At 45.0% G+C, this 12,716-nt stretch overlaps 1 protein-coding gene across 4 annotated transcripts in view; it reads left to right on the forward strand.

Moving 5' to 3' along the window:
• TSPAN18 (tetraspanin 18) overlaps positions 1-12,716 on the forward strand; it is a 129,061-nt gene that overhangs the window by 112,441 nt on the left and 3,904 nt on the right. For all 4 annotated transcript variants that reach the window (XM_065683362.1, XM_065683361.1, XM_065683364.1 and 1 more), the window contains 4 exons: positions 2,905-2,979; positions 8,463-8,561; positions 9,851-10,030; positions 11,725-11,808. In XM_065683362.1, the coding sequence (XP_065539434.1) occupies positions 2,905-2,979; positions 8,463-8,561; positions 9,851-10,030; positions 11,725-11,808 (438 nt within the window). The remainder of the gene's footprint in view (positions 1-2,904; positions 2,980-8,462; positions 8,562-9,850; positions 10,031-11,724; positions 11,809-12,716) is intronic.

Genomic DNA, 12,716 nt, shown 5'->3' on the forward strand with positions numbered 1-12,716 from the left:
TAAATCTGTAGTGCAGACTGCACAATATAAGTGTAAATCAGTTTGGAAATGATAATGAAGCTTATCAGAGATAATCTGGGAGTAACTGCTTCCACTTCTTCACAGGCCTGAGCTGGAGCTTGGGTGAACATGTGTCTCCCAGTAATCAGTAAATGAAATGCAATTAGCAAGGTGATGGGATTAATCACTTCATGGCCACCTTAGACCTCTTTGTGACTACGCTGAGATCCCTTGATGGATGATGATGTGAATTTGCAAAGCATCCTTCATTCTCATCACTTGTTCTTTGCCCTCCTGTGGTGAAATTAAAACAGTCTCTGAGCAGGAAGAAAAGAAACCACACAGAAAACTCCAGCAGCAAGAATAAATTAGAGAGTTAACTAGTTCAGCAAAATCAAGCAACAGCATCCTATTAGCAACCCAAGTCCCTGCTCATCTGACTCTTCTTGTTTTGTCATTGGAGTCCAGGCTCCTTTTCTTTTGTTTTCCCTGCAGAAGTAGGTAGACAAATGGGACAGGATGGTGCGTGCACTTTTCCAGTGGGGAAAAATCACTTACAGCCCTGATAATTGACAACAAAACAACATTTTTCCCATTCCAAGCAGGTAGCTTGAATTCTCTTTCCATTACCAAAATGCAGAGTGCACAGTATTTCAGACACTGTTTATAAATCATTGCTTGGGGATCACAATAATACTTCTGGCCCCATCTGCCTGCCTTCTGTTTCAGAAAGACCTTCAATAACCTTCTCATGTACACCAAAACCCCCCATCCAGACTTCTCTTGTGTTCGTTTCTACTTGTTGCTTCAACCACCTTCACTGGTAACATATACTGCACGTATATTGCCCCTCATGTGATGTTGTCTTACTTTATTCTCTTTTCACTCCTGGTTTTCTCACATGGCTCCAAACCCTGAGTTCATTTCTGAACATTCACTCAGCTTTGTAAAATCATCTTCGAGCCTGTGGGTAATTCTTGGGATCCTTGAATTTAGAATCACAGATGGTGATTTCTCCTTTATAAGAACATAAAAACCTGTCCATCTAGTTCAGACTTATGGTTCCTCAAGCCCACTATTTTGTCTCCAAGAATGGAAATAAATTCCACTGTGGGATAAGACAGAGCCTAGCCACTTTCTGCTCTGTTCTCATAGTGGCTCCTCAGCACCCATAGTTGTTGTCTTAAAGATCTCAGAGGGCACATCTCTGCCTGTTCCTTTTACTCTTTCTTATGGACTGCAGCAGCATGAAACTAGCACAAGGCACCAATGCAACAGTGCACTTAATGTAAGGATATGAATATGCACACTATGGATGCTATACAAGACATGGATGATACTTGCATAATCAAATTAAAATTATGATGGTATGTTATCAACTTTTTGTAGAGGTTCTGTGTGGTTAATACTTAACTCGGTGCAACCCCGTTGGGTGGAGAGGGATATTAATCAAGGGTAATCTTGTCCTGAAATGTAGAATATTTTGAAAAGAGTCCATTTTTAGTCAAAGATGTAAATAATTATGTTCCACTACCTCCTTCCATACACAATGAGCTATGATTGTATTACAGTAAAATTGTTGCTGTTGTAGTGATGGGGGTGTGTGCCTATGTAGGTATACGCTTGTGATGCATACATCTGTGTCAGCACAGTTTAACACCGTATGAGCATTTACACAATCATATTACTTTTTCCACCCAAGTAGGCTTTACTGTTTTAACCTAGTACACATTTATTATCGGGAAATGCTATGTGGCCTATAGTCTTACTCCCTTACATCCGTTAAAACCAGCAAAAGCATCCCAAGTCTCACGTCTTGTGACAGCAGAGAGGGTCTGTGTCTGCTCCAGGTTACCTACTCACAGGGTGGTTTTATTGTCAGAGAAAAAAAGTTTCCTTGGTTATTTGGGGGTTGGAACTAGAAGATTTTAAGGTTCCTTCCAACCCTAACCGTTACAGAATCATAGAATAGTTTGGGTTGGAAAGGACCTCAAGATCATCCAGTTCCAACCCCCCTGCCATGGGCAGGGACACCTCACACTAAACCATCCCACCCAGGGCTTTATCCAGCCTGGCTTTGAACACTGCCAGGGATGGAGCACTCACAACCTCCCTGGACAACCCATTCCAGTGCCTCACCACCCTCACAGGAAAGAATTTATTGCTTCCTTATCTCTAAACTTCCCCTGTTTAAGTTTGAACCCGTTACCCCTTGTCCCATCACTACAGTCCCTAACAGAGAGTCCCTCCCCGGCATCCTTATAAGCCCCCTTCAGATACTGGAAGCTGCTCTGAGGTCTCCACACAGCTTCTCTTCTCCAGGCTGAACAGCCCCAAATTTCTCAGCCTGTCTTCATACGGGAGGTGCTCCAGTCCCTGATCATCCTTGTGGCCTCCTCTGGACTTGTTCCAGCAGTTCCATGTTCTTTTTATGTTGAGGACACCAGAACTGCACACAATGCTCCAGGTGAGGTCTCAGAAGAGCAGAGGGGCAGGATCACCTCCTTGGACCTGCTGGTCACGCTCCTTTTGATGCAGCCCAGGATACGGTTGGCTTTCTGGGCTGCGAGCGCACACTGAAGCCGGCTCATGTTCATTTTCTCATCGACCAGCACCCCCAAGTCCTTCTCTGCAGGGCTGCTCTGAATCTCTTCTCTGCCCAACCTGTAGCTGTGCCTGGGATTGCTCCGACCCAGCTGTAGGACCTTGCACTTGTCATGGTTGAACTTCATAAGGTTGGCATCAGCCCACCTCACAAGCGTGTCAAAGTCCCTCTGGATGGCTATGAGTCTAATTCTTCCATCTCTTTGGTGACTAGCAAACCCCTGTGTTCTTACTACCTACTGCAAACACCTAATAATATGATATGTTTGGTTGATTTGTATTTCATCTTCTCTCTTCCAGTTCTTCATGTTTATTTTGTTAATCTTCCTGGCGGAGCTTTCAGCTGCTATCCTGGCTTTTATCTTCAGAGAAAATGTAAGTACCCAAAGGTGGGCGAACTCTGGACCCCAGTGGGGTTGTACGCAGCTGGAGATGCTGTTAGATGGTGGCTGATTGTTTGTAGAGCTATTGTTTGCTTTAAATACCAATAAACCTGTTTCATTCCTACCCTCAGTGTGCAGAACTGCCGGCAAGCCAGTGAATGTTAACTAACCTGAGGTGCACAGGGCAGATGGTTTATGTACAAGGGAGATATACATTGGGGGACTAGTTAAATCCTGAAGATTTTAGAGTCTTCCTGCTTCTTCTGCAGCCAAACCAGCTGCACATTCCACCAGAGAGAAGTTTATTCTAAAGTCACACTAAGGTTAAAACAAACTCCTTCACTCTTTCACTTTTTCAATATAGCACATGTTTAATATTAATACTAATAGTGAAACCTGCTGTTTTCCCAATAGGGCCAATGCTCATTCTGCAGTGCAAAAAAAGTCCTCTTGTTCATCTTCTAATCATATTCCTTCTTGAATTTCCATGTTCTGGTGCTCACCATATTTCCCTCAAGACTGCTTGAGATAATAAGATATCCCTCCTGATATCCCTGCTTGAGATAGTAAGATATCCCTCCTGACCTGCCCTGAGCAAGTCTCCTCATGTCCCATTCTGAGTCCCATCAATGGATCCCCTGCATATTGCCCTGCTTACAGGTTTCTGGTTCTTCTCTCCACAGCTTTCTCTGTCCTGCTGCTATGCATATTATTATATGACCATCATCCCTTCCCAATGCTAGTAGTAAGCTTTTGCTACACTAGTAGTAAGCACAGACTCATTTGTTTCTCTAACCAGCAAAGATTTGTGCATTTTTTTCCTCTTCCCACATGTGAAAGAAGAGTCTGGTTGAACTAGATGCATGCTTCCCAGGTCAACCCATCTTTGCAATATGACTGAGTGATGTCCATGACAAAACTGTAACAGGTAGAGATGGTCACTACTGACTGTTAGCATTTATTTTGTTTATTTGGCCTCTATCATTAGTAAAAGAACATACAGCACTGTCCCTGTACTGAAGAGGACAGAAATGTGGCATAGAATGAGCCATAGAAGGGCCATGTACAGTGATGCTTCTCTTGAGTTGGGATATACTTTATGAGAAGATTTGATAAGCAAATAATTGAGGACCCAGGAAGCTGAGAGCAAGACAGCGTGGTGTTTGCGCAGTGGATGGTCTTAGGGTGGAAGGCAGTTAGAGAAGAAACCGGTCAAGCTGGAGGTGAGCCTGTGTGAAAGGTGCTGCACTGCTGCTGTGTCCTCTTCCCTCAGTCCCATCCTGTTTCTGGGCCAAGCATCAGTGCCTTCCATGGAAGCTGTGGGACAAGTGAGGATATGTTATCTTGCGCGATAAGGTCATGGTGCTTATTCTAGACTTCTGTGGCATCTGGCAGTGTTTTGTGAGAGAAAACTTGAAGGGGAACAAACTCCTGTCTTTCTTGAGCTTGTCTCCCTGTTTGTGTCACCAGCTTCCCACTCTGTCAGAATGACTGACAGGAAGGGCTTAAAAGGGAAGGAATGAAGAGCGTCAAATCCCAACATAGCTGGAGATGGCTCTGTGCAGAAGTTACACTCAGCCTGCAGATTCTTGTGGCTTGTTCTCTTTTCAGGTTTCTTCTGAAAAGTAAAACAAGCCTGACCCTTTTTCCTACGTATTTTGGTGGTAGCTCTTTGGGCTCAGTAATTACTTGGGGCTAATTTTGCTGTCATCTTTGGGTTAGGGTGAGGCTAAATGGCTGGACAGAATGTCCATGGGGATAGAGGTGGTCTTTCAGTGACCCCATGAGGGGAAGAATTCTTCACAGTAGCAATTTAAGGTCAAGTTCAGATGTGCTTTTCCCTGTGGAATGTGTTACTTTCAAGGCGTGTGGTGGTAAATACATATTTAGGCACTGTAAATTTCTTGGAAGCTTAGCAAGTAGGTTCCTGTGATGGTGATTGCATGAGTCCATATGGCTGTGGCCTCACTGAGTGCATAAAATGAGGCAAAAAAGGGAAGACTTGCTCCATCTCTTCACTTTCTAGATGATGTTCAGTGCAGCTTTCTCTTGTAGAGGGTTTTACATCCAAACCAGCTGCCAAACACTCAACAGAGTTAAATTATTAATAGCTGAGGGAGTGAAAGAAATTAAGAAGCAAAAATAAGGGAGAAAAGAGATGTTTTCTGCTGAGATTTGACATGAGAGGAAGAGTCAATGTAGCAGAGTGTAGTGGTGGGGTGAGTCAAAGTGATGTTCATGATAGTGAGTTACTGTGATCTACAAGTCTATTTGCACCCCCAAAAGAACTGTTTAAAAGCAGTCTCTGAAGAGACAGCCTGTTGTTAACCAGCTATGGGAGTACCAGAGTTTCTCTTCCTTTGTAAAGGAGGTTTTGGAGGGTGGAGAACCCTTTTCCATCTAGAAAGACCCCTCTTAAAGTGAGGTCTTCCGTGGACAATAGAGAGATGCTAGGAAAGAGCAATTTGACTTATGTACAGGAACAGCTCTTTATATGCTTTCAGAGGTTTGGGTGGAAAAAACCCTAGAGGGATATTTGACTCTTAGTGAATTGTCTTAGCAAGCTAGCAAGCAGAATGGTAGGAACAGATGAGTCCAGTGGCAGGGCTCTGGATGGAGTCAGGATGTTCAACAATAAACAAGTCACTTTGGTTTCTGCTACCTCAATTTCCTCAGACATAAAGCAAAAACTAAATAATATGAACCATCCATCCCTCAGCTGGGCAGCTGGAAGTCTCTGGGATAGAAAGCACTGTGGAATTGAGAAGTGCAGCACTGGTGGCTGTACCTACAGTACAAGCACTGTACTGTGCAGAAGCATTAGGATGCTCCAGGCAGGTGCAGGTGGACAGGAGTGTGTCCTGTTTTCCAAGCAGGCAGTAGCAGAAATGCCCTCTTTTTCCCAAATCCCCTTCATCTGGCTGCAGTAACCCCAGCCAAGCTATCTTTTGAACCAGTGCGACAAAACACTTCATTCACTGGCACATAAATGTACACGTGCACGTGCTCAGTATTGGAGATGTTCCTCTCTGAACAGCTAGAAGAAATCACAGCTGAACAGTTCATTACTGTTAATGGCTGTGGCAGATCTGTGTTGTCAGAAATGTATGTGAAGATCTAGTTTTATGATTAGGTTCTTTCTTGCCTTCCAAATAGCTCTGGCCATAGGACTTCAATGTGCAGAGACCTCATCGCTGCTGTCGCTAGCTTCAGCAAGAGGAGGGCTATGGGCAAAAGTCAGTCTTGCGACTTTTATCCTCCTTTGTCAGTGATTTTTTAGAAGAAAGATGCTTTTCTCATTGATTTTTTATTGTTCTTATTTTTTATGGGTTTTCTTACATTTTTTCTGAGCTTCAGATGCTCAGGACAAACAGCTTAAAAGCAACAAACTGGAATCAGTTATCTTCCTGGCAAACTTACCCTTTCAGCACTAGGCTTTGCTTTAGGCCAAGCGTTGTAAAGAAATCACACACAAACTCTGAGCAATTTCCTTGGGGGTTGCTGCTGTCAAAATAAAGGTTTCACTTTATATTGAAATGACTCTTTTGTTTTAGACCCCGCCAAAGGCAGTCAGCTGGGATTATTACCAGCGGTGATATCAGTTTCAAAGTCCACGCTTCAGAAACAGACAAGCATCAGAAGAATGCGCTGCTGTCTCAGCAGGGAAGCGTGCTGCGTGGCAAAAGTATGCCAAGAAAGGGAAGGAAAGGAGAACACTGAGGACATATTTCGGTTTCACATTTCATATTTCTCTCAGTGCACCAAATTCCCAAAGGAAAATGCTGTGTTTTCTGGTATTTTAATATTGAAAAGGAAAAAAAAAAAAAAGAATTAATATTCGTCCCATAAAAGTGGTTCAGGGTTTTAGCAGTATTTCTAATTAAAAGGTAGTGAGATTGAGCTACCTGCATCAAGTCTTTGTGACAAAGTATTGATTTAATCCTTACATTTGGCCTTACTTTGTAAAAGAGATGTCAATATGAAGTGGTATTTGGCAGTCTGTTAAAGTCACCACAGCCTCCTTATTTTTTCCCCTTAAATTCTGTGATACAAAGGAAACAAACAGTTTTCTGCTTGTGCTTTTGTACCCACCCATACATCTCATACATATGCATGTGTATGTGCGATATTTCACATTGCATATCAAGAACCTGAAGCCAACTTGTAGCTGTATGTGTCACTGCATCTGCAGTGCTGGATGAACAATGGGAAAAAATGGGGAAAAAGAAGGTCTTTTTCAGGCAGCTAATTCCTGATCCTGCAAATGTGCAGCACTAAAGCAATGCTGTATCCAACTGAATTCAACTCCCTTTGCAGTGGTAGGGAGATTTTGCCTCTATGGATCACAAATCACAAGGTATTTTGGAGAGGGGACCACACAAGTCAAGACCTACTGGGAACCTGAAAAGGGGATTCCTTGATATTTTCCTCCTGAAGTGATGGAAAGGCAACCAGATGGAATCAGGGTGTTCAGTTTAACAAGACTATTAAGTTCATACATTTACTAGTCCTCTAGAGAGTGATCCTAAGTAAATGTAATCTCAAGGTGTCTAACTTCCCTGAGCCAAAGTGTTCATTCAGTTTTCCTACTTTACTGTAAAACTAAACAGGAGTAAATGAAATTCCATACATTTATATTGCTGACCTTAGGAAAAAAAACGCTTGAATTATCTAAACACTGGAAATATAAAGAGGATTCTTTTTCTTTATGTGTGGTGTGGGTTGGTTTAGATAATCTAAAGCATTGTCAGGGAAATGGTCTTTTCTTTCCTGATTTGTAAGTAGACCTGAACATTCATTTTATGCTTTTTACTTCCTTTTCCATATTAAGTTCCATATTAAGGCTTCATTCTGCTCTCTCACACAGGGAAATAAATTCAGAGCAGTTCCCCTGTTGTTAGTGGGAAGTTAACTGATTTAAAATGAAACGAGAGGGGAAAACCATGCTTTGATTGCAGACCTCGTGAACCAAGCGTACATTAAACTACTATTTGGGGGTGGATTTGATGACCTTTCTGAAGTCTGTTTTAGTCCTGTTTCAACTTATGAAACACTTTCAAATAGCACTGAAAATTCAAAGAAACCACCAAGCCTTAAGTGTAAACATTATCTTATGGGTATATTTACAATTCAATCCCTGATTTTTAGTGAACAACAGTTGAGCAGTTTTATTCAGCGGGTACTGTTCACTCTGGATATGGTTATCGTTCAGCCAGTGGTTTTTCCCATGTTTCTCCTCTGAGGTTTGCAAAAAGAAGAACAAAACTAAAACAACTTTGGGAAGAAACTTTGAAGAAAACTGTGGGAAGTGCTTGAGAAATGTGTTCATAGAACAATAGAATGGTTTGGGTAGGAAGGGACCTTTCGGTTCATCCAGTTCCAACCCCCTGCCATGGGAAGGGACACCTTCCAACTAGACCAGGTTGCTCCAAGCCCCATCAAGCCTCTACATTTCCTCCTGTCTGTGCATTTCAGCTGACCAGAGAGTTTTTCACCAAGGAGCTGAAGAAGCATTACCTGAGGAACAACGACACGGACGTCTTCTCTTCCACCTGGAACTCTGTTATGATCACAGTAAGTCAGGCCATGCCAGTTCGATGCTGCCCATGGCTAGTGGCCACCAACACAGTGCTTAGCCCACACCCTCAGCTTGTCTTGCTTCAACCATCCTATTGCATCGAACATAGCACCAGGGTTTGGGGCAGTGATGGAAGGGAGATGAGAATTGGGTTGACAGCCAGTCTTCCTCAAAACAAGGGACCATCCATCAGTCCTGGGAGAGATAGAATCATAGAATAGTTAGGGTTGGAGATGCTCCCAATGACTTTGTCAGCTTCTGTGATTTGCCAAAGCCTGAGGCATTTGACCTGGGTGTGTACCCCCAGCTTCCCAACAGTGGGCACAAAAAGCCACGGAGCTCTGCAACTGAATATCGCTGCGTCTACCCTGGAGCTTTCACCTTGCAGACTATTTCAGAACTATTCCCAGCCAAAAACTGGTGGTAGCTAATGGGGTTTTTCATTAGCTCTTGTGAAATGAGTTGGTAAGTGGCAGATCAGGCAGGAGTGTGTGTAATGGTGTATTTTCAGTGTAGAAATATTAGCCAGCAAAATTGACTTTGCTATTACAATCCTAATCAGGCAGGTTACAGATTGACTGTCTTTGGAATTGGAGTTGCTGTTAGCTACTATGAGAAGTCGTCTGTGTGTGTTTACACATGTGAACTCAGTGCTCAGTACAGCCCATGGTATGTCTCTTGAGGAGTGAAGAGCAGGACGTCAGACTCTGCAGATGAAAAGTCAGTTTTAATCTTAAAAGAAAAAGATGAGTGCTGCCCTTCACGCTGATTCAGGACTTTAATAAAGACATTTCCTTTTGCTGACTGAAAGGAGACAGAGACAGAGTATGACTTGAATCCTTAAAAAGGACCTGACTTAAATCCTTAAAAAGGACCTTACTTGAATCATCTAGCAGCAACATGCCTGACCATTAGCTGTGGGGAGAAGGGGTGTTGAGGAGCCTGCATTGTACTGCTGGCTCCCTTACAGACTTGCTGGGTGATCTCAAGCAAGTCATTCTGGATGTGCTCCAAAGCCCTGTGTAGCTCGTGGCAATATTCCCAGTGGTACCTTAGAGTCTATAGTGTGACATGGGAACAGTGGGACTTTTTATACAGGCTTTGATGAAACAGAAGCTCCGAGGTCCAAGCACTACCCACTTCTTTGGAAACAATTGTTGTTTTGTCTCTGCTTTGACTGAAGCTTTGATCCCTACAAGAATAGGTCTTTGGTAGATTTCTCCTATCTGCTTTCAGGGCAAAGTGTCAGCTCTTGTCTTCCTTTCTTCTCTTGTGCTCTCCCTAGTTTGCCTGCTGCGGAGTGAACGGACCAGAAGACTTCGAAGCTGTCCCTCTTCTTCCATACTCCCCTTTGGAAAGTGTGACACCAGAGGCTTGTTGCCAGCGAGAGCTCCAGAGCCGGGAAGGGATGTTTGTCAACAAGGAAGCCTGCCTCACAGGCATCGAAAGGTTTCAGAACCGACAGGTAAGGGAGGCCCAACACCAGGGAAAGGAGTTTGCAGGCAGAGATATGGCTGCAGTGGTCATGGTGATCTCACCCGTGGACCTCCAAGCCCCGTCCAACCTGGCCTTGAACACTGCCAGGAGTGGGGCAGCCACAGCTTCTCTGAGGCACCCTGTGCCAGCGCCTCAGCACCCTCACAGGGAAGAGAGCTTCTCCTTGTATCTAACCTAAATCTCCCCTGTTTAAATTTGAACCCATCACCCCTTGTCCTATTGCTACATTCCCTGATGAAGAGTCCCTCTCCAGCATCCTTGTAGCCCCCTCAGATACTGGAAGGCTGCTCTGAGGTCTCCATACAGCTTCTCTCCTCCAGCCTGAACAGCCTGAACATTCTCTGTGTTGGAGGTGCTCCAGCCCCTGATCATCCTCGTGTTTCCTTACAATGTCACTGCGACATGAAGTTTAAGAAACTTTGGAACAAGTCCAGAGGAGGCCACGAGGATGATCAGGGGACTGGAGCACCTCCCGTATGAAGACAGGCTGAGGAAGTTGGGGCTGTTCAGCCTGGAGAAGAGAAGGCTGCGTGGAGAACTCAGAGCAGCCTTCCAGTATCTGAAGGTGGGCTATAAGGATGCTGAAGAGAGAATCTTCATAAGGGACTGTAGTGACAGGACAAAGGGTACTGGGTAAAAACTTAAACAGGGGAAGTTTAGATTGGACATAAGGAAGAAGTTCTTTACTGTGAGGGTGGTGAGGCACTGGAATGGGTTGCCCAGGGAAGTTGTGAATGCTCCATCCCTGGCAGTGTTCAAGGCCAGGTTGGGCAGAGCCTTGGGTGAGATGGTTTAGTGTGAGGTGTCCCTGCCCATGGCAGGGGGGTTGGAAGTGGATGATCTTAAGGTCCTTTCCAACCCTAACTGTTCTATGATTCTATGAAGTTCCTGACTGTGTTCACCTCAGCATTAAGAACTGTCTGTACGAGCCTCCTATTCTCTCCAGACAAAGCAGTTGTCCTCTTTGCAGCACATGATAGCAGATTGTGAAAGAGGGTAAAGGGAGTTTGGAAGCAGCGTGTGAGCTGTTCCTTGCCTAGCAGCTGGAAATGTTTGGCACAGGCACTCTGGGTGAGAGATCATCGCAGACGGCACCATACTGCTTCTGCCAGGTCTCATTGCTGTGAATAGACGGGAAGAGAGAGAGGAAGGAGATGACAAACAGCAGGGAGAGAGAAATGCATTTTGAGGAAGAGGGTGAAAGCAGGTAACAGATTTAGCTGTTGCTCTTTTCCCCAGCCAGCTTGATCTGCCTGTCATCTGCCCTTAAGGTCTTTTCCTCTGTGCTTAGTCCCTGCCCTTTGCAGAGGGAGTGACTCTCCTGTGCTGCTCCTCTTTGCCCTCAAGAAGTCACAGTTCCTCGTGGTCAGCGTGGGGTTATGTGTGGATGGATCCATTGCCATCCCACTGCACAAAACCTTCCCCTCCATGGCACTGTCCTGTGGGTCTCTGCTTCCTGTGCTGGGTCAGGGGGTGAGAGGGATTCATGCTTGTAGTGCCTGGATCTGAGAGCACCTCCTGTACTAATCATAGAACAATATGGGTTGGAAGGGACCTTCAAAGGGCATCTAGTGCAAACCCCCTGCCATGAGGGCTGTGCTGTGAGAACAAGGTGATGTACTCACTGCTCAGGTGTGTCTCACCATGTTTTGTCCTTCTTAGGGCTGCTACACTGTGATCCTGAACTCCTTCGAGACCTATGTGTACCTTGCAGGAGCCCTCGCCATCGGAGTGTTGGCTATTGAGGTACTTACCTTTGTGTGACTGGAAGAAAATCAGCGCTGGTACCTGTCCAGCAGTGAGGTTCCCCCGTTGCCAGGGAAAGCTGCTCCAGGCCAATCATGAGCAGGTTGTCAGCTTGTGGGTTTTAATTGCCTGGAAAGAGCTGGGTGCTTGGTCCTTTGTTATGAAAGGGTGGCAAATAATGGGTGCCACAACCCTGCCATGCTGGCCATGGGGGCTGAGGGGATGCACCACTAGCCCCATGGCCCTCTGTAGTCATTGTCCTCATTACAGCAAGCAAGCTGACTGCTCTGTTACTTGGTTAATGTGTTCAAACTCTGCCTTTGCTTTAAAAACCTCTGTTCAGAGCCTGAAACTGTATTGGTTCCAGAGCATCTCCATTATCCTCAGTTAATACCTGTTCTTTGGTGATGTTTCTGAGGAACAGGCTTCTACCAGACATGGTATTATCACAGAAATGATGTCTCTGCAGCATCGCTGGGACAAGGCTGGGTGCTTTCCCTGGTCCTGTGTCTTGTGTAAAGGGAAGTGATTAGGGCAGAGAGACCCAGCAGCCCCCAGGAAGCTGAGCTCTGCCTGCTCGGGGCTGTGGCAATGATGTGCTGAGCAGGGACAAAGGATCCTGCTTCCCTGTGACATCAGGGGCAGTTTGGGAATGAAGCCAGGCTGCTGCTGTTGCCACAGACAGTTGGGGCAGGGGAAGAAAGGGAGGGATCACCTTTAAGATAAACAGAAAACATTTTGGCACAGCCTCCATGGGTTGTAAGAAGGGTCCCTCTTGCTGCAGCACTGACTGATGGATGGCAAGGAACGACAGAAGTGGTCCCATGGCTATGGGGGATGTTTCCAATCTTCTGGAAGATGCAGCTGACTCTTGTGATTCTCTGTTTTTCTTTCCCCACCTTTCCCAG

Source organism: Lathamus discolor, chromosome 6, assembly GCF_037157495.1.
Source record: "Lathamus discolor isolate bLatDis1 chromosome 6, bLatDis1.hap1, whole genome shotgun sequence".
Classification (NCBI taxonomy): Eukaryota; Metazoa; Chordata; class Aves; order Psittaciformes; family Psittacidae; genus Lathamus; species Lathamus discolor.